Source organism: Strongylocentrotus purpuratus, unplaced genomic scaffold, assembly GCF_000002235.5.
Source record: "Strongylocentrotus purpuratus isolate Spur 01 unplaced genomic scaffold, Spur_5.0 spur5_contig_842, whole genome shotgun sequence".
NCBI classification, from domain to species: Eukaryota; Metazoa; Echinodermata; class Echinoidea; order Camarodonta; family Strongylocentrotidae; genus Strongylocentrotus; species Strongylocentrotus purpuratus.
The window spans coordinates 522,110-545,267 of NW_022145549.1; the positions used below are offsets into that span (position 1 = coordinate 522,110).

Below are 23,158 nucleotides of genomic sequence, written 5' to 3' on the forward strand. Positions count from 1 at the left end.
TTGCAAAGAGTCTAGCAAATCTTTTTTTTCCCAAAGAACTTAGTTTGTCAAAATGTTCTTTGCAGTCTTTCATGTAAGATAGTCATACACACAAACATCAAGTATATTGATATCCTTGGCATCTAATAAAAAAGGAAAATAATAACAATAACCCCTGGTAATGACTTTCAAGCCTCATATTACTCCACATATTGAGAGCTTTTAGAGCATGTTATGTGTTTGGAATTTGCAGATTTACATAGGTTTAAATATAATTTTTCTTATACACATGTTTGTACTCACTTCAAAAAATATTATACATGTATATTCAAGTAATAAAATACATTTAACACTATTTGAAAACTTGCACTACAAATCATAAATAATTCTAATTATAACAAATTGAGTTGTTACATTATCACACAAACAGGCACCCTTTAAAGCATCTTTACCAAAATATTTCATATTTTGGGAGACTCCGAGAGGCACACAATCCTCTTAAAACAATACTTACCGAAAACATTTTGCAAATCTATCCGAACAAGGATTATGAGATTCCAGTCTACCAGCCCTTAGGTTTATATCTCATGTATAAAGGTAAATAAAATGTTTTGAATAAGCCTGGCACTAGGAAGTTTTTTTCTTTTGGGCTGGAATGTGCAAGAAAGCAGGCAGCTATTTTTGTTTAAACAGTTAACTCTGCATATATTGGGACCACAAAAAATGGTTCAACTTTAATATGCAAATTCAACTTTTGAGTAAATGTAAATACCACGTTTGGCATGGTTCGGCCAAAAACTTGTGCGATATCTTTAGTTAAGCAGAACGCCCACCATCCCCTTACACAGTTTGCACAAACAATCATGTTTTGTTTTTTTCAAAGTTTTATTAAATGTGCTTTCACCTTTAAATTATTAGGGCTAATATACCTTACACTGGAAAGTTACACCTTCAAACCCTTTATTGTGTGATTCTCCTGTACAATTATGTATACCGGTAAGTATAATGTTAATTATGATATAATCTTCTATCATCTCTCTATAATACACTCTGAAATATATTAATCTTCCTGTACATAATGTGCAAATAGTGTATATACATGTACATGGTGGCTACCATACAGTGACGACCTGTTCACAAATGGCACAGGAAACTGCTGCAGTTTCATTCGTAATGTGTACTCGAACAGATGAAAAAGAGTAGCTGTGTACAACAAAGATCTTATGCATACTCACTTATCTGTTTCTTTCAAGATACAAAATACGTCAACCACATTTATGATTACATTCTTTTAAACAACCTCCCCCCAAAGCTGCAGTTTACTGCATCAAATGTGAACATGCCTTATGTCAAGCTAAGTTTGGTGTATAACTAATAAATGTTGGCACCTTCGAAATACAGAAATTGTATACTACACGGAAATGTCCTTGCCTTATAACTTATAACCAAACTTAACTTGCTCATTTCTTACAAACATTACAAGGCCAATTATCAAACTGACCGTTACAAAAAAAACAATACATAAACTAAACATATAATACAGTGTACATAATACAGAGGACACAATCTACAAAAGAGCTTAAGCAAGTGAGCAAAAAGGCAATCAAAACTTATTCTGAGTGGATCTATTCATTCCATTAAATGTGCAAACAAAAACATTATTTGTTGTGTGTAAAGTATCTACATATATGGTATTATGCTTTTGAATATGAGTTATAAATACACCCATAGAGAGATATGAAAACAAATTAGGCCCATTGGTGTATGGCTAATATAAAGTTAGGGACGACCTTGGCAAATATACCTTAACAGACAAGATATATCAAATTCTAATACAGCGTCACAAGTTAGAATTCATAAGTGAACCACAAAAATCTTGAAGAATTGACTACTTTGTAAACCAAAAGTTTAAAATATGGCCGAAAAAAAAATTGCTAGGGCCTGAATTCACGCCTTTGCCTGAAACCTGAATCACTGTGGTAGATGTTGTTTTGTCCAAGAAAGGTATGCTTCGGGACCTATATGTAAGTCAGTGAAAGGGGGATGTATAAAAAATATATTACAGCACAACAAAATTGCACTTCAGAGAAAAAGATATGGTGCATTTCAGAGATAGGTCTCCTGGGCTACATACTCCCTTTTATTTTCAAAGCCATTACCGTGTGAGCTTTGTAAAGAACTGTGAGGCAAAAAAAAAGCAAAAGAAATTTGAGATAACCTATTGGCTAAAGAGTTAATTCATTACCATATGCTTTCTTAAAGGAGCCACCTGATTTCAATAGGCAATGGGTTTTTTGAATTTGAAAACATTTTTTTTTTTTTTTTTTTTTTAAAGGAAGAAAAAAAATTGTCTATTGGAAACAAGCGAGTCTAAATGGCTAGAAAAATGCAAACTTGAGCAGAAAGCAAGAACATTCTGATAAAATTGTTGTAAACCAAACACGTACAAATACCTATTCCCCATTTATCAAGAGAGCCACAGCCATAATCCAATGAAAACTAAATTTTCACATTCCTTAAGACTTTATAGAGGTGTCGTGCTCTAGTGGATACGTCACTAGACTGTGGATCACATGACAAGATTCACAGTCGAGTCACGCCATGAAACCAATGTCCTTTGGCACTCTCCAACCAGGTGCCCATTTCACAAAGCCTTTTTTCAATGACAAATGACAAAAATCAGTGACAAATCTGCTGATAACCAATCAGAAGCAAGGATTTCAGTAGCTTATAACAAAAACTGTCATTTGTCACTGATGACAAGTTTTGTAAAACGTCCCCCAGGTTAAGTAAATCAAATGGGTACCCAGTAGGGAGACATTCTGCAAATGCACGGCGACTCAGCTACAGCCGGGGTAATACCATGTCATTATCAAATGCAGAAGAGTATATTCATATAGTAGCTGCACTATATAAGGGGACCTACCTATTATCACTTTTACTATACAGAACCCACCTGGTTCAAGTATACCATTTGTTATACTCTTCTGTCTTTTGTCAACAGACCATTGCTGTTTTGATATGAATATCAAAACTCATAAAGAAAGCAAGCAAATCAGAAATAACAAACTTGAAATAAATATTTCTATTACTAAAGTGAAGTATTTCAAAGTAAATCACACTTGTAAATAAATAATTCATCATCTAGAACCTTCACAAAGGTTCTTGATTATTGGCAATTCAATATATTTCAACATACCAGTACATTGACTAAAAACTTTCTCCAAAGATAATTCTTCCTCACTGACTTGCACGTTCACATTCCTACATCACACACAGAAATATAGTCATCTTGAATTCTTGATTCAATTGTACAATTCCAAAAATGACTAACTCTTCTTACAACTTGAAACACCTGACACAACTTTCAAACATTTAAAATAAGACATGTACACAATTTCTAGCACCTGAATACAACATAGAAATTATTATTATGTCTATATTATGCAGAATATGAGTATTCATTGTGGCCCAAAAGATAAACAAATGTATTTTACAAAGAATTTTTCCAAAGCTTAACCTCATGTGCAACAGGGTAATGTGGTTCTTTACACATATATATGTGATAAGTGTTTGCTGTTCCTGATTCTGACTTCGAAAAATATAGATGCAGCCAAATATTTAGACCTTGTGCACAACCAACAACTGTCACAGAAAGAAGGATTGTGTGTACTGCGCAACATTAGGGCCACAATTCAACTATTCACGACCTGCAATCTTCATGACTCTGGACCACTCACAAAATTAGCAAATATTTTAATTTTAGAGAAGATGTGGGACTTGTGGGTTGGATTGTAAAATGTTTGTTTGAGAAATTGTTGCTGTATTAAGCACTATTTATATCCAGATTATCACAACTATTATTATTTGTAAAAAGAAACAACATCTAAACCCACTGTTCAAGTTGAAACCAAGTTCTGTATCAACCACAGTTCTAGCCAACCACTTGATGGGATCTCCACTGCATTCTGCAGGCTTTGCTTACGTTGCCATATGTATACTGCATTTCAGAGCCCAAACCACATCATTGCCACATGCAGTACATTTCATTTGAATATTGATCAATGGGTATACTGTATATTTCTCAAAGCAATGAGAATAAAGATTTTAATACTCCATTAGGATAAGAATAAATAATCCTATACTATTCTTTTCTCATGCAATTTTAGAGACCAACCCATAAGTTATGTGGACATTTAAAAAAAGTCACTTCTTCAGCAATATCAACAGGGAGTTGATTAAACGCCAGTCAACGGAACTAAGGGATTGCTTTTTAAAGCGTTTTTGGTTTGCTACGAAGCAGTCGATCCTAATACACATGAAAAGACATATAATAAAGCTAGATATATTGAATAAGTTGTGCACTTTCCATGTACGCCTTTACATAGGATACAACAATGATCTCTGTCACGCATAAAAATTCTTGACGATGTGCTGAATGGGGCGTCGACACACAGGGCAGGGTTTACCTCGTCGCCTTAGCTTCTTGGCGCACTTGTAGCAGCAGACCTGGTGTCCAGTGCGTCCATGAATGATGCAAGCCGTCTTGGGTCGCACACAGCAGAACCGGCACAGCTCTTGGGCGTGGCTGGCAACTGCCCCACTGCCCATGGAGGACCCGCTACCGATCCCGTCCAGAGGAGAGATGTTGGACTTGGTTCTAAGAGCTTGGGGTAGGGGCGATGACAGAGACGTGCTTTGGTGTAGGGGCAATGACAGAGACGTGCTTTGGTGTAGGGGTGATGACAGCGACGTGCTTTGGTGTAGGGGTGATGACAGAGACGTGCTTTGGTGTAGGGGCAATGACAGAGACGTGCTTTGGTGTAGGGGTGATGACAGGGTCGTGCTTTGGTGTAGGGCCGATGACAGAGACGTGCTTTGGTGAGGACCAACTAGTGTCTTTTCAGTAAGCAGTGACATAACTGGGGTCCTACACACACTGTGGGTGGCCATTGGTGCCCCTGCCAAAGATGAACTGCCACTGGAACTTGTTTGACATGGTACCTGTGAAATCATCTTCTCATGTCCACAGCCTACAAAAGGAAGTAAAAGAAGATCTAATAAATGATGACTGTTAAATCTCAACGGTGTAACATCAATATTCAATTATCTGCCCTGATGGCCTTTTAACAATGAAATTAGGGTACCTATTCATTTGAAATCCAGCTATCAAGAAGCGTTTACCATTATTCAATGATAATTGAAAAATTTAGATTATATCCATTTAAATAGTACACATAATGCTGTTCTCATTGAAACACTGCTACTAGAAATATAAGTGCACACAATTTAGAAGTTTATTTATTTCCAGATGAATCCAAAACAGGATAAGAATTAGTAGACATGTATTAAAATGAAAAGAATTAAAGAGTGGTTGTCCTTAACCCTTACTGTACTGGGCTATTTTGAGCACCCACTGACTGGGGGGGGGGGCCTGGGAGGCCCCCCCCCCTATGATCTCGGCCGTCGATTGTCCGATGAACACGAAAATTTGCATGTTTGTAGATATTTACGTAAGGAACAAGATGGTATAATTAGTTTTTCCCGAACATGCAAATTTTTGTCGTTAGCCTAATTAATTATGCAAAATGCGCTAATTTTATGCATTTTACCGAAAACGTGTCAAACTCCACTTTTTGAATGTTGAAACTCATTATTCATATGAAACTTCTTTTCTAACACAAAAAAGTTATTTTAATGTAATTAATAATGATAATTTATGCAAATTTGATGCGATTTTCATTTTTGGGGGTTTTTTTTTATGACATGCGCATACTAATTGTTATGTAACGCCTTACAGGTATATCCGATTTCGACGAAAATGGTATCAAAATGTGCGTAAGACTTGAGGGAAAATAGTCATGAAACGACAATTCAAAATTCCAAGCGGTTGCGGCGCAATCTCCGAAAATGTCGAGGGGGGGGCCTCCCAGGCCCCCCCCCCCCCAGGACAGTAAGGGTTAATGCAAATGACAATGGTTATTAACTTGTAGTCATACTGACCTGTTGGTGTGATAGTTGGTGTTGCCTGGACCAGATAATTGGTCACTGGAACAATACCCTTGATAACTGGTCGAGCTTCATCCATTCCAGAGTGTCCAGAGGATTGTCTCTTGAGGCATACTCCAGAGTCTTCCCTAGTGACCAGTAACGCTCTTCTCTTCCTTGGAGTACATCCTGCAACATCCCCAGAGCTATCGCTAGAGTGGTGAGACACAGTGTCGGAAACTCCTGGAGTGTTTTGGGACACATCACTCCCGACACCCTGATCTTCGTTCCCCTGGATCGCACCCCCCATTAGGGTAGTACAGGCTGCAGGAGTGTGTCTATGAAGGTCTGCAGGAATCGCTTCTTCAGAGGCCTCGTGAACTGTGGTAAGGTAAGTCGTAGGTACCTTGACATCCTGGCTCCAGATCCCTTGAACAGGTCTCAAGGACGATGTCAACCCTGGTGAGGATATCTGACAGAAGACGTGCCTTTCCTCCTGGACGTTGCTCTGGTGCTGGTCCTCTTCACCATCACTCTTCCCCCCGTCTGCAAAATCTTGGGGCGGGGAGTAGAAGCGGTGCGGTCTTGCCGTTTGATGTCCTGTACCGGCTTCGTCGCTTGCACAGGGTGCATGGTCTGCTGGAGATGAAACCACACCTGGGATGCTGGCTTGATTGATGGTGTCAAGATGACATCCAGCTGGAAAGAGATGTAAATGAAATTATTTTATTATGAAGAAAAGGTTGAGTATTGGGAAAGGTAAAACATAATTTATGGACATTTTCATTCTCTTTATATTAGTGTGGAAGAGTATCATAGAAGAAAACTAGATGGAATTTTGACTGCGCGCAGTCGAAAATGATGCCTCCGCCATAGAGCAATTTAAACAAGTTTGGAGTTTAAATCTCCAGTGGTTCTTGAGATATCATGATAACAATCTCAATGTATGGAATTTCATAAGTTGACCTCTGTGACCCTTGACCTTTGACCTATGTGCTCCAAAATCTATTCAGATCGTCTTCCTATGGTGATACATACTATCCTTAAGTTTGAAGTTTTTACATCTCCAGTGGTTCTTGAGATATCATGATAACAATCTCAATGTATGGAATTTCATAAGTTGACCTCTATGACCCTTGACCTTTGACCTACGTGCTCCAAAATGTAATCAGATTGTTTTCCTATAGTGATACACACTATCACTAAGTTTGAAGTTTAAATCTCCAGTGGTTCTTGAGCTATCATGATAACAATCACAATGTATGGAATTTCATAAGTTGACCTCTGTGACCCTTGACCTTTGACATACGTGCTCCAAAATCTAATCAGATCGTCTTCCTATGGTGATACATACTATCCTTAAGTTTGAAGTTTAAATCTCAAATGGTTCTTGAGATATCGCGCTAACAAACTCAATACAAGGAATTTCATAAGTTGACCTCTGTGACCTGTGACCTTTGACCTACGTACTCCAAAATCTAATCAGATCATCTTCCTATGGTGATAAATACTATTCCCGAGTCTTAAGTTTAAATCTTAAATGGTTCTTGAGATATTGTGATAACGGTCAAACGGGACGGACGTACGGACGTACGGACGTACGGACGGACAACCCGAAAACATGATGCCTCCGGCACCACCTTCGGTGGCGGAGGCATAAAAAGGACACCTAAAAAAAATGACTATTCAAATGCCCTCATATTCGAAATATGACAAGTAACTGTTGGGGGGGGCGTTTCACAAAACTTGTCATCAGTGACAAATGACAGTTTCTGTTATAAGCTACTGAAATCCTAGCTTCTGATTGGTTATCAACAGATTTGTCACTGATTTTAGTTATTTGTCATTGAAAAAGGGTTTGTGAAACGGGTCTTACCAGGTGCTGAGAAGGCTCTTCTGAGTACATGCTTGTCACCTAACCTCTCGGTAGGATTCTTCCTGTCTTCATCGGCAAGCCAGCCAGACCGCCTAGCCCAGCAGAAAGAACAGTAGCCATGCATGGGGTTGTTTACTTGGCTGCACTCAGCACACTTCCATTTATCCTTTCAAATCAGAGGTAAACATGGTACATTTCAAAATCAAAGCCTGGACAGAAAACTACTTGTATATACTTCAAACTTCAACCCTTAGCTAATGCAGACCTGCCAACCTCTAGAGTTCATTCTTTAGTCTCAAAAGTTGTATTTTACTGAAAAAAACAGTGTTTTTGTTACAGACACGGATCAATGCCTCTTACAGTTCCTACATATAGGAAGAAATTTTTGCATGGATCATTGGTTGAATATGCATGATTTTGTCATGACTGGTGTGTTCGATGAACCAATAAACATCCCCAAATTACCCATGTGAGATGATCGTACGATACTTTACAGGACAGAACGGGCCTTTTATCATTGAAAATGTGTTGTTGTTTTTTTGAGGGGGGAGGGGGAATCATATTTTATTGAGAAAAAATGTACGAAATATGATCAAATCGTGCTGATTGGCAGGCCTGCTAATGTTGTAAGAATATCACTCAATGTCCACAGAACTGATTGCATTATAAAATGTGAAAACTAAATCATTTTCTTAGCTCCAGAGAATTTTGGTCTGTGCGTTCCCTCAAACGAAGCCAGGATGATAACACCCAAGGTCTTTTGGAAGCCCATGGAGACATTATATCATAATGTGAAATGCAGCATACAAGAAAATCATTATTCCAAGCTACAGAGAATTTCACTAATAATCAGTCCGACAGATTGGATGAATGCCAATAGCACCCAACACGAACAGTCAGGCCACAGTTGACTGCCCCTAATACACACATGTAATTTAGAAATGAGCACATCAAGCGACTGGTTTGTAGCTGAGCCACTGAGTCATTACTGCTCCAATTATTCATTTATCTTTCCTTTGATGGGGTGGGACACTGTAACAGAAATGGCTGATTTCAACAGGGTTCCACCACTCATCTAAGGTATTATCCCACATATTGTAAAGCTTGCAAAATAGAAGAAGATGAATATAATAATAATAATATAGAATATTTATGAAGCGCATAATTGAAAATTTCTCTATGCGCTTTACAATCATGACAAATTTGAATATATAAACAACATTAATACAACAATAAATAACAAAGTAGATAAGCAAATGACAAAAAATATTTATGGGAAAGTTAACCAATGCACCTATAATTACACCTAAGTAACACTATTTGACATTACATATAACAAATTTAACAAACAGACACCCGTTATGTTGAATCAACCTCCCAACCAGCAACAGACAAAGCAGCTCTAGAAGACCCTCGAAAAACAGACAAGTTTTCAGGGATCTCCCAAAGCCGTCAGTGCTCCCAACAACTCAAAGCTGGTCAGGAAGTTGGTTCCACAAGACAGGGGCTGCCGTTGAAAAGGCACGTGAACCATACGTTTCGGTTGATGTGGTAGGGACAGTCAGGAATTTTTTTTTTGAGGAGCGAAGATTTCTACAGGGTACGTAAGAACGAATAATTTCAAGAATCATTACCTTGTGACACAACATAAGAACTTTATAAACAATTCTTGCTTTTACAGGTAACCAATATACACTTTCCTAGTTACTACATGTCCTAACATGTAGTAAGAAGCATAAAAATCCAAACTGTCTGCAGGCTAAATTGCACAACAAATCAAGGGTTCAGTGACACAAAGACGGAACTCCATATTTTGCCAAAATGAGTATTTGATATTAAAATGTTTAGAAAAATGTGGGCTTTCAAGGAAATGCAAATACTTAACTCCACCCAACACCCCATTGAAGTGAATAGCTAGTGACTTAACTCCTTAAGGCCCAAGTGCTCAGTGACACATAAACCACTTTCTCTCAAAATGGAGTTACGTCTTTGTGTCACTGACCCCTTTAAAGCAGAGATTGACCAAATCTTGGTCTACTACTCACCTCTTCAGGTATTTCAGAGTCTGTGGTATCCTCATCTGCAAACCTTGAATCACTAGAACTACCCAGGTCATCAACCTCTACGAAGATCTAGCAGAAAAATATGACACGTGTGTCAATTAGTACAAATGGAAGACGGGTATTCAGGTATTTTAGCCCGTCTGCACTAGTTTGGCCAGGGGGATTAGACCTCCCTGCAAGGTCACTGACAGGTGGCTATCTCATCATATCAGCTCTCAATCAACATAAGAAAAAGAGGATCATGGGGACCAACAGGCACCGATAAGGTATTTTTTGCTATATACATGTAGAAGGCGCAAGTAGCTATACGTAGTGCAGTGGGGCTTTAAATACTACACCTACCATCAGCACCTGATTACATAACAAGATTAGTCTCCGATTGCCATTCTATTTTGATACCTTTCTGGTTTTCAAAGGGAATTTGATTTGATGACCTATGTTCAGCATGTATGAACAGATATTGTTTGGTTTTGAGACTTGCACTCTCTATGTTTCTAATGTGTGAAGTGTGTCCCCTACTTGTGACAATACAAGGCAGTGTACTTCGCACTTGTAGGTGTATGTGATGCTGATAGTCAGAGGAAGAAAAAAAAAGCTGGCAAAACATGTTAAGGGTGCTAAAATCCAGAAAATTTTAGTAAGCACGACTTTCACGACTTTTGCAAATCGTTAGTAACAACCATCTTCACTGAAAAATGAGAATGTTGTGATTCTTCACTTTTGCATCATAAAACTTGCATGAATCTAGACCACTTCTGAGTAAATATCCTAGCACATGAATGTTTAAAACTGGGGGGGGGGGGGGATTTCTCTAAGCCTTTTTTCAATGACAAATGACAAAAATCAGTGACGAATCTGCTGATAACCAATCAGAAGCAAAGATTTCAGTAGCTTATAACAAAAACTGTCATTTGTCACTGATAACAAGTTTTGTGAAACGCCCCCCAGGAGAGTTGAAATGCGTACCTCAGCCTCTGTTGTGGTGGAGTCTGACAATGCGTCATTGCTTTCTAGTTCTGACTCGGAATCCTCCACCTCGTACTCTACAGAGAAGCGCTCATCATCCATGAACCAGAGATCATCAGAGGTATCCGTCACAACGGCCGTCTCCTTACCCTGCAAACAGAGAGAGAGAAAGAGAGAGTTAACAAGAGGAAGTTGAGCATATTTCACTCTTCTTATGTTACTCTATCCACCTTTCCTTCTTGCTCTTTCTTACAGCGCATAGAGACATGTTGTAAATATGCGCTATATAGGTAAGGTATATTATTAAGGAGCAAGTAGGAATGAAAGAGTGTGAAATTGCCCCAGAGAGTGGAGATTGTGTGCATATCATGCACAGAGAGAGAGAGAGAGAGAAACAAGAAGCAAGTATTAAAGCCTGTGTGCACTAGTTTGGCCAGGGGATTAGACCTCCCTGCAAGGTCACTGAAGGGTGGTTATATCATCAAATCAGCTCTCAATTAACATAAGAAAAAGGGGCGCATAGGGGACCAACAAGCACCGATTAGGCATTGTTCATTATATAGAGGGAGCAAATAAATATAAGTAGTGCAGTGGGGCTTCAAAGGGATCCGGTAACTTTGTCTTAGATCCTTAAAAAAAATCCTTCATTTCGTCGCTGTTTTCACGAAGTGACGGTAGTGAAAAAAAATTGCATTCACTTTGCGTGACGATTTTCCTCACTACCGTCACTTCGTGAAAACAAGGACGATTTAGCTCATGCTGCAATGATAATAAGAAACCTTTAGGTCATTCAGGAAGCCCATGACTTTTACAAGCCGATCGTCTGTCTGATTATCAAGAAATTTATCATTGAAAATTGAAATCAAATTTTGTGTTTGCCAAACGGTTTTCATAACACTACAGTCTATTGTGGAGAACGAGTATGGTAAAACCGGTCACTCAAAGGTTTAGATAGATCGCGTGAGGGTTTGTATTCTAGACCCTACTGACCTGCACACTGTAGATTTCACTGCTCTGAGACTTCACGTCTTCTCCGGCATCGTAGTATACGCAGTACCACGGCCGATCCTCCAGACTCCGTCCATCAGCCACATCTCCTCGACCTGACGACCTTTTTAGTGATGACTTCTGCGATGACCTCTTGGAGGATGACCTTTGACTTGCCTTCGAGGCTAGGGTCAGGCTGGACGACTCAGATCGAGAGCGAGATTTCCTGTCTGTGTAAGAGATTTATTTAAAAGAATTAATCGACTGAATAAAATACCAGTTCAAAAATACATGATCGGAGCACCTTCATCACAGAAAGTGTTATACATAAAATGTACATAATATCAAACTTTTACAGAAAACATGCACATTCAGTGTACCATCATTGTAAAATATATGTATTAACCAAGTTTCCAGACAAAAATGAGCACAATTTAATCAATACCAAAAGACAGAAAGAATGTCTAATGCTTTTTTTAGTCAATATATGACATTATAAATCAATGAAAGTATACTGAATATCTGTTTTTGTTTGTTTGTTTTCTTGTTGCTTTTCGTCTTGTTGCTGATGTTGTTGTACTGTATCTGTTTTTGTTTTCACTTCATTTCCTTGTTCATCATGATCTCTCAACAGTGCACAAATAAAAATGTGAGACAAATGTTATTCTAGTTTATATAGGTTTTTTTCAGTTATAGGCCTATTGCACCTACTGCTTTTACATGTTGCTACATTGGTCTTAGAAAAATATGAATCCATCCAAATTTTACCCTACAGACGTTTCCAAATGAATTCATAAACATAAGATTAAAGTCCCTAGGTCACCCAAGTCAAATACTCGACTCATCTCCGGATGTTTTTCCTTCCTGCCTTACTGATAAAAACAATATGATAACATTGCAATTTGGACTACTCTTGGTAAATATTTGACAATTGGAATTCATAAAAACAGATCGTCAACTATTGTGTATCTTGTTACACATCAGACAGTATGTATGTTGCAATCTATTGAAGCTGTTACTCTGCAAGTCATTGGCATTTGATGGCACTTAAAGAGAAGGTTGAGTTCTGGGAAGAGGTGAAAAATGTAATTTGTGAGCATTACTCATTCTTATTATGCAAGTGTGGAAGAACATCAGTTAAGACATGTTCCCTGAAAAGCATGGCTCTTCAAATGCCTTCATATTCTAAATATGCATGTAACATCGTAAAAATCGGGGGGGGGGGGGCGGCTTTTTACGCCACGTGTTCGTGTAGTCCCATATACATCTTTCTGTGCAAGTGTTTGTAACTTTACCAAGACTTGGCCAAATTTCTTATCATTTTGAGGATTCCAGAACCTTGCAATACACACAAATTCTTATATGCTAGATGATCAACCTTTTCTGGTCGGTTCCACACCATTTCTTTGACAATGCAATCACATGACCAGAACTCAACTTCGTCTTTAATCAGTGAAAAAATAAATTGTTTTTCACATGAGCTCTTTTTGAATCTGCTATACACTGTATTTCTGGTACTAGAACCCCAGTGATATTGATGGATTAGTAATAATAATAGAAATAGCTTCATTTATTTGTGTAAAACAATTGAGTTCCTAGACCTGCTAAAGAACATCTGCTGGATCTGAAACATGTCTTACTGTGATAAAATGAATTAACTGTTTAACAATGGAGCTCTATCAAAGCTTAAAAGATGTTAAAAAATCATGCTCGGGAGATTTTGTCTTTAAATAGGAATGTATTGTAAGTTTGGCTCTACAAAACTTTCAGATATTTTGCCCTATGAGTCCAATCCTCCTACATTTTGCTCTATTGGTAACACATGTACATAGACGATGTCACCCCCTTCTGCTGAAGATAATCGTACATAGTTTTCATCAAATAATAAATCACAAAATTAGAGTATTACAAATTACAAAAGTCAAACACTCGACTCCTCTTTGGATGTATTCTCTTCCTGCCTTACTGATAAAAGCAATATAATTTCTTTACAATTCCCATCACCCAATGCAAATATTGACAATGAAGTAAGACTCATGCAATTGTTCCTACAACTGGTTCACTTGTTGAAAAGTTGTTTACTCGTCTTAGTAGCAAACTCAGAGCATGTGTATTTTGCAATTCAACCTATATAACTTGATGAGTAATCTGCACGTTTACAATTTTGATCATGCTTGATCAAATTCAAAGATTCAAGTTGAAATATAATAATATTCCGCTTTTATATAGCGCTTAAAGGCACACTGTCCTACTTGTAGCTATTTGCTCCCTCTATATAGAAAACTTCCCCATCGGTGCCTGTTGGTCCCCCATGGTCCTCTTTTTCTTATGTTAAATGAGAGCTGAGTTAATGAGATAGCCACCTGTCACAGTGACCTCGCTGGCTCACTGGGTGGTCTAATCCCTTCTAGCTGAAGTAGTAAAGCCTGCCTGCAGTGTGTCTAAACGCTTTACAGATATGCTATTACCCCGGTCATCGGATTCAGTACTTGCCCGCACACACTGGGTGCACAATCTCCACTCCCTGGGGAGCATTCCAGCCTGGCATTACTTGATGCTCAAAAACTGTTTGACCAACAATGACGGTCGCATCCTACCAAAGATGAGAAGATCATACTACTTCTATCCTTATTCAGACTATTTACAGAAAATGACAGCACATAGAGTGTGCAAAAAACAAGGTAAAGACGACAAAAATCACAATAGAATAATGCTTTACAGATTCACAAACCACATGTAGTTTTACATATCACAGAAACTGACAAGAGCACCTACATTGTATGTTGTATAAATCTGCTAAATATTTCGCCTGATAAACTCATGACTCTTAATGTATATTTCACTAGATGATTTCATTTCCTTGCCCTGGGCAATAATCGCACCCCAATTCATGCATACAAGATTAAAGTATCCAAAGTCACGTACAACAAACACTCAAGTCCGGATGTTTTTCATTCGTGCGGTTGTAATAAAACAATTAAACTTGACATTGCTTCAAGCAAATATTTGACAAGTGGGGCTCACAGTCACACATTTGTTCAAAAACTAGTTAATCTTTTGTATCATTCATTCATCCATGTATGTTGCAATTCAAACTTATACTTGATGAGTAATTTACACTTGATTAAAGTTGTAATGTTCTTTTTTTTAACCCTTTAGTCACTGAACCGCCCTAGACTGCCTGTGAACTTTGAAGCGGTTTAACAACAGTGTTTTATGATTTTCGAGGGCTCTTTTTGGCATTCCTGGGGCCCGCTCCCCCCCCCCCCCCCCAACTCCGTGAATGGAGGGATACCAAGCATGTTCCCAAAATATCCAGTAAAGAGGTACTTTTCACGCACCAAAGTCCGGCTGGTAGTACACAACAATCCGGCCCGTATTTACTTTACACATCGGACTTCGGGGGGGGGGGGTTTCAAAAGGAGGGAACATGCATATGCGTACCCTAAATAAAAAGGAGTGGGGGGGCCGGTCCTGGGGCTAATACGCCCAGAGCCCCTGTGCATTTTTCTCCCCTGGAATTGATGTGAATATGACGCTTTCACAGTCGTTGAGTTTTGATGATAATAATAATGATAGGCAATTGTATTGCACCATGTATCTAGAAAATCTATTCTGAGGCACACACAAAAGTTGATGAGAAAAAGTGCCATATTCTTGTGGGTAGCCTTGCTAAAGAAGGTAGGGTTTCAACTCAGGTTTTATAATCTCTGATGATATAGTAGTTCTCTGCAAAGGTGCTTTGTTCCTTTAAAACAAAAGGGGGCTGCGGCCGAGAAAGCCCTTTTGACTCTTGTTCTTAGGATCTGAAGAACGTGATGTGATGATCTTAGACTACGAGAAGATGTAAGAGAAATAATTCGATCTGTAGCTTGGTGCGAGTCCATTTTCTTATGCTTGAGAATATTGAAAACATCACCAAGAAATTTTGAAAGAATCTGAGGATTCTAGAGTATTTAGCTTCTAGATGGTTACACCTAGTCCATAAAATCCAGGATAATCGAAAATTTCTGGGTTCCATTTAATTTCCCCTGCAGATTGCACAAAGTCAATAAACAAGTTTTCCCGCGCTGGGAGATCAATAAACAAGTTTTCCCGCGCTGGGAGATAAGAACCCATCTGAAGTATCATTAAACATGGTACAATGGGGTGAGAAGTCTAAGTACATCAAGCTATCAATTATTGACTATCAAATTACATTGCTTCCTGTGGGGAGCAGATAGCAAACAAGACATTAGTTCAAATTCTACCTCTTTAAAAATGATTATCTATCATATCTAGAGAAATAAATGCTGTTTACATAAAAGTAATATGGGTTTGACTTTATGATACTATTTTTGAGGCCTAGATTAATGACCTTGATGCCTGTCACGGTGATCCAACATTTTGATCCAGCGACATTTACTTCAGGTTTCCTTTCACTACACATAAAGGGTTGCAATTGGCTTTTAGTTTAGATTTAGGGTTATGGTTGCAGTTTAGTTTTTGGTTAGGTTTCAGGACATGTTTGAGTTTGGGCTACAGGTTAGGTTTAGGGCTAGGGTTCTGGTTGGGTATTGGATGAGGTTTAGGGTTTGGCTTGCAGTTTAGTTTTTGGTTAGATTTTAGGACATGGTTGTACTTGGGCTTCAATTTGGGTTTAAGACTAAGATTGTGATTGGGTATTGAAAAAGGTTTAGGGTTATGGTTGCAGTTTAGTTTTTGGTTAGGTTTCAGGACATGATTGCATTTGGGTTCCAGTTTAGGTTTTGGGTTAGGGAACTGATTGGGTATAAATTACATGGACCTCATTGAACCTCAAACCGCTCAAGAAATTTGAATGATTTCTAATCAAGCATGACAACAGACTAAGGACAGGCTCTTGTGAACACAACCTTGGGAGTGTTTCAGTGTAGAGACATATGGGGGCATTTCACAAAGCCTGTTTTCAATGACAAATGACAAAAATCAGTGACAAATCTGCTGATAACCAATCAGAAGCAAGGATTTCACTAGCTCAAACATGTACCTGCCAACATTTGAAAATAAGAATTAGGAGTTTTCAGCACGGTATGCCTTCAAAAATAAGAAATCGCACTTTGCAGCGGCGGTGTAGCTGGCACTACGTGGTAAATGTGGACCAAAAAGCGAATAAAAATACGCTGCTCGATCATGCAGCCATTCAACGAATGCAATACATGAACTCTCAAATCGTGGCACATGATAAAACAAGCTTAATTTGGCTTTAGCACACACAAACTAAACTAAAACACCTTTAATTTTTTTTTTTTAAATCATAATTGTGAAAAATGAGAATATTCTGAATTTTCAGGTCCTAAAAATCCAGAAAATCAGAATATTTGGAAGGGTTGGCAGGTATGCTAGCTTATAAAAAAACTGTCATTTGTCACTGATGAAAAGTTTTGTGACCCCCCCCCCCCCCCCCCCCCCCCCCCAAACACCTGATATTGGATGACCATCATGTTTTTTCATGTTGCTTCTATATATTGTTCTTATTGTCTTCTTTTTTTTCTTTTTCTTTTTTTAAGCCTCTCACAATAAATCTTCTTTGTTGATGCTCAATGTTCATATTGTTGTTGTTGTTGTTTGGTTTGTAAATTACTTTCAGGGTATTCAACTTCCGAAGACCACCCCCAAAGGCTGCCACATGGACCTTAATGCAAACCAAGGTTGACCAAAGTTCTGCCAAGATGGTTGCATGCAGCATGACACCCTGCTTGTCATTAGGCCTGTCTTTATCAGCTCGAGATTGCCATAAATATCCCGCTATTTCAACTATCCCAATCGCAAATTATCAAGCTAATTTGTGTTTTCATCAGCCCGAAGTTGCAATTAGCGGGATATTTGGTCGAGTTAATCATCCCAAGATATCTTGGGCTAGTTTGCAAAATATCCTGCTTATTTGTCCGGTGCATCTTAACCAGCCTGAAGACTCGCACTATGCGCGAAAGCTAAGCAAAATATCTCAAGCTACAGCTTCAAGTTTCGAGCTGATGAAGACGCAATTTGTAACTTCAGGATTATTTCCAAAATCAGAAATAGCGGGTTATTTGGCAATCTCTAGCTGATGAAGACAGGCCTATCAATATCATTTAAATGTGTCCATAAACACATGAGTAATACAGAACCCTGGCAAATATCTCATGAGCACAGATAGATAGGTGCTAAAAGATGTTTATTCTGATAAGAGAAAATGCATTGTATTCTTTTCCCATAAGAAATGCACACAAATTTCCTGCATTTCCGAACAAATATTGATAAGGACCCTAAAATGATCTACACTACCTCCTCCAGGTTAATATGTTCAATAATAACTTTTGTTGCATGGAAGCACTGTTTCCTGTATCGAACCACTAGTCAAATACAGAGAATGGGTCCTCTCCAGTATATAATGTTTACCAAGTATTTGAAAATATGATATCTTATCTTTTTTGTTGCCTAGTGTTTACTTAATCAACGTTGAGAACTTAAAGCCTGCTCATGGTACATATGTGTAAAAAATTAATATATAAGTGTATATCAGTCTAGCAAACAATGGGCATTAGCACATGAATGCACACTATTTGGTATGGAATGATATCAAACATACTAAAATGCTGATCTCTGATTTTGATTACCCTAAATGTGATTTTTTTTTTTTTTCCTATTTATTTTGAAGCAAGCACGGTCTCGTACCTTTCTGAAGGAAATATTTTCATTATCTTGTCTTCCACTAATAATATTATCTTACACCATGGACCCAACACTAGACCTACTTTTAGCCATGAACTCTATTGCAACCATAATCCTACCCCTATGACTATCCCTTCACCTCTATGACAGAACCACCCCCCCCCCCCCTTCCCCACCACACCCAGAAACAACAAAAACAAGCAAAACAAAATCAAACTAAATGCTAGGCAACACTGAATAGGATCTACCTATCACTTGAGAAGTGTGTATTCCCCAGAATATGAACACTTTCTCTTGCCCCCCTCCCCCCCCCCCCCAAAAAAAAAAAACTGACACCAGGGGAGCGTTTCACAAAACTTGTCATCAGTGACAAATGAAAATTGTTGTTTTAAGCTACTGAAATCCTTGCATCTGGTTGATTATCAGCAGTTTTGTCACTGGTTTTTGTCATTTGTCATTGAAAAAAGGCTTTGTGAAACAGGCCCCAGATGGTCCAGACCATCGAAAAATAAGACCTACCCATAACTTGTTTCTGATGTCTTCTCTTCGGATGCTTTTTCCTCCTAGGGAATTGGGTATTCCCCAGAAGCCCAAGGCTCTGACTACTCTCAGAGAGGGACCCTCCGTGGCAGTTTTCACTGGAAGAGGGGTGTGGTTTAGGGGGCGGAGTCACAGAGATCCCACCGTCTGGTTCATCAGTTCCTCCTGAAAAATACAATAGGGTGAATTTTAAAAAAGAAATGAAAAAGCAAATTCTGAAAAAATGCATTACAGGTACCGTAATACAAAGTTTTGGGAAATTTTGAAAATTGGGTGGATAGAGATTCTTTACAATGTTGATATATTTGGATGCCCCTGTTGATAAATTTCAAATAGGGCCTATGCCGTACAATGGTAACTGCGACCATGAAAATCTCAGAATATCATGTAGTTGTGATGTATACAATGTAATTTCCAAACAGGAGTAGCTAATCGGTCGATTTTAGTCAAGAAACATTTTTTTTGTAGCTTAATTAATATCTTGACCTTCAGAGAGAGCCATACAACATAAAAGAGTTTATTATTTACAATTTCATAACTTTAGACTTGATTTCAACCGCGACAACGATCACTGAATATTGTAGGATCGCATACCGGTATGCTTTTAACATGTTCATTTGAACCAAATTCATGACCCCATACCAAAACTTTGTATTACCTTTAAAGTCATTTACTTCCATCACAAAAGCTATTTATCTAAATACCTTCCCCTATATTTATTCAATGTCAAATTAACTATAATCGTATCACATGTTGTTTCTCCAGTAGGTGCAATAATTGTACATATATAACTGTTCCAATATTTCAGTTTGCAAAGTAAACATTTACAATTGAAATTCACAATGTCTCTGTGCTCTTTGGTAACTGTTGTACGTAGGGGTGTGGTGGTTGAGTGGATTTGTCACCGGACTGTGAATCACAAGGTCCGCGGTTCAAGTTCCGCCGCGGCACTAATGTCCTTTGGCAAGACATTGGCCTACATTTGCCATTTGATCTACCCGGTAGGATGCGAAAACCAAATGTGCTTAGATTAGAAAGTGTGCACTTGGAAAAATGACGCCTGGCTGGAATGCTCCCTAGGGAGTGGAGAATGTGCATACGTTGTATGCAGGTAAGCCTGAATCCGATGACCGGGGTAATATTATATATCTGTAAAGCGCTTTGAGAGGGCATGCGGTCCTGAAAAGCGCTATATAAGAACAAGCTTATTATCACTCACTTTTAGTCTTAGTAGCAACAAGTATTAAATACTGAGACCTTAAACCCTTAGAGAATACAGAGTTGTAATACAATCAATCAGCGGCATGACATTTTTATGAATCTAGACTACTCTTGGAATTCACACAAGTTTCTGGTTTGACTGTAAAGTGCACTTCCTGCTATCTAGAAGTGCCTCAAAAAAAAAATCTTTGAGTAACCGGTTTTACCATACTCGTTTTCCCCAATAGACTGTAGTGTTATCAAAACCGTTAGGAAAGCAAAAAATGAAATTTTGATTCCCAATCGTAAATATATTGATAATCAGACAGGCGGTCGGCTTGTAAAAGTCAAGGAATTCCTGACTGACCTGAAGGTTTATAATTATCATTGCAGCATGAGCTAAATCCAGTCACTTAAACACAATCTAGCAACAAAAAGTATACAAAATCAGACACAAAGCAATCAACTGCCATACCTTCCCTTCCCTCTGATACTGTGTCCAGCATCGTCTCCATCACCTGGTGGTCGAAGACCCCCTTGCCGATCCCGTCTGCGACGTCAACCCCTGATGACATGACCTTGACCCCTGATTGGAAGGCAGATCTAGGTGTCGGCTGGGTGTAGAGGTGGGGCAGGGGGTGGTAGGGAGGTGCCGGAGCTATTTCATGGTCGTGCTGTAGATTAAAAGATAACAAACAATGAAAGACTGTAATACATAAGCTGATGCTACAGTCACAAATGTTCGTACGAACGATAACTTCGAACGAATCTCCGTTTTTCCATTGTCTTCCCAAATTTCCATTGTCTGAAAATCCTTCGTACGGCGTTCGTAGCAGTTCGTAATGGCATTTGTGACCAAGGCTTAGAACATGTCAGGAGCGATGTGTGATCCAACTCTAATTCAACACCATTTTTTTTTTGCTTTGCTTGGTCATTATTTCTTTGCTTCAAAATTATTCATCTTACCTCTCAATTATTGTTAAACATAAACAGAGAACAACTGCAGCTACAGTCTCTACCTTCTCTACCTTCTGTTTGCAGCAAAAGATAAATGTACTAGTAGAAACCCTACTGGTTACCATTTCTCAGATCATAAATGCCTATCTTACCTCTTGATTATTGCGAAAGCGATATATAAGTCTTCAAAAAGAAGACTGGGCATCAATTATTAGATAGCATAACATCCACCTTACCTCTTCATTATTGCGAAAGATAATACAACTGTCTTCACTAAATAAGTACATTGTAATACATGTACAAGACAGGGTATCCTTTCTTGGATCACAGAATGTCAATCTTAGCTCATGGATAACACAAAAGATTACATAACAGTCTTCCTAAACAAGACTAGTCATCAATTCTCAGACGATTAACTTCTATCTTACCTCTTGGTTATTGCGGAAGGTGATGTAACAATCTTTCATGGTTGCAGGCATGGATTGCATTCTTGGAATGGTGGGTAGCTCTGGGGGTTTGTCAAGGACCTTCATGTTCTCAAAGAGTAACCTCCTACGAAGAGAAGACAAGATAGTAAAACAAAGGGTTAGTATGTACATGTACATCTACAAAAGCTAAATGTACATGTATGTGTTTTCAACAGCTTTCACAGAAAAGCTCATAACAAGATTTTTCAGGAATGACCTACAGAACATCTTTAGTTAAATTCACAAATTATTAGGTGGTCTGTCAATGACAGATCACCTATTGTTTTCGTCAGAATTTTCTTTCTTTATTATTATTATTCTTTATTTTTATTTATTTCTCCCCACTTTTTTGTGTAAAGGATAACTCAAGATCGGTTTAGTCAATTTCTTTCAATTTTGACACGGTCATAGGTCATTGTCATGAGACGTGACAGCAACATTTTCAAGGTCATCAAGTCTTCATGACGTCATCCAGGCGCCATTTTGTGTTTTTTTTGGTACTTTTTACTCATGATCATATCTTCATAACGGAAAGGCATTTGTCATTCATATTTATCATGATTAAGGTCAATATCCGTCCGGTCAATTTCAGGTCAAAAAACGCGCGCGCATGCGTACGTCCGCCCGTCAGCGCGCGCGCGCAAAAAAAGAAAATGCTCCAAATCGTCTCAAATTATTTTTGCATACGTTTCAGGCCATTTTAAGCGTTTCTAAAAAAAACGCGCACACGAGCATGCGCGCGCGTTTTCGCGCGTACTGGTATTTTTCAACATAAAATCGCCAAATTTTCTCTGTCATCATATTTGGCACATTTTTCCAAGCATTTTGATACCTTGTTCACCTTTTTCTGCCCAGTAATAACGGAATGAGCGTCCGTTTAAAATAATGTCCGTGCGTGCGAGCTCTTGTAATACATAGCATACAGGGGCAAAAACATGCCTATACAAAATCCATTGTAGCGCTTTAGGATGCAAAGTGAACCCAATTTCTTTTTCATATTTTGATAGAATATGAATTGGAGATATGATTTCATGTCACATTTGACCCTCAATTAACTCATGACGTCATCATAATGGCCTCCGAACTCAAAATTTCAATTTTCATATTATGACGTCAGCAGATTTTTGGAAAATTGATTGTATCTCTGTAAATGTTGATCAATTTTCTTTCAAATTTGGATATGTTCTACCTGAGAATATTTTCTACAAATGCAGTCAGAACGATATTTCATTTTGACAAAGGCATCATGACGTATTTTTGCGATTAAAGGAGGCATGTCAATTTTTCACATTTTGCGTGTATTCTCTAAGGGACATGACTTTTTCTCAAAACTGGATTCTACATTCTCGTCTTTCGGGAGCAATATCTCCGTCGTTTTATCTTTGTTTACGCTGAGCTTTGAATATGTTGTAGCTGAGACAATAAGCTATCACCAGTGTGCCCTTTATTTTTCGATCAGATGC

At 38.3% G+C, this 23,158-nt stretch overlaps 1 protein-coding gene across 4 annotated transcripts in view; it reads right to left on the reverse strand.

The window, feature by feature from the left end:
- Nucleotides 1–3,579: 3,579 nt before the first annotated feature.
- LOC115918755 (serine-rich adhesin for platelets-like) overlaps nt 3,580–23,158 on the reverse strand; it is a 38,520-nt gene continuing 18,941 nt past the window's right edge. For 3 of the 4 annotated variants that reach the window (XM_030989514.1, XM_030989506.1, XM_030989525.1), the window contains exons 5-13: nt 21,657–21,780; nt 20,747–20,945; nt 19,051–19,236; nt 11,863–12,089; nt 10,873–11,022; nt 9,889–9,975; nt 7,844–8,009; nt 5,983–6,666; nt 3,581–5,012 (exon numbers count right to left, since the gene is read on the reverse strand). In XM_030989514.1, coding sequence (XP_030845374.1) covers nt 4,387–5,012; nt 5,983–6,666; nt 7,844–8,009; nt 9,889–9,975; nt 10,873–11,022; nt 11,863–12,089; nt 19,051–19,236; nt 20,747–20,945; nt 21,657–21,780 — 2,449 coding nt within the window. In that variant the 3' untranslated portion in view covers nt 3,581–4,386. Of the gene's footprint in view, nt 5,013–5,982; nt 6,667–7,843; nt 8,010–9,888; nt 9,976–10,872; nt 11,023–11,862; nt 12,090–19,050; nt 19,237–20,746; nt 20,946–21,656; nt 21,781–23,158 lie in introns of all 4 variants that reach the window. The other variant, XM_030989519.1, reaches the window with a different exon arrangement.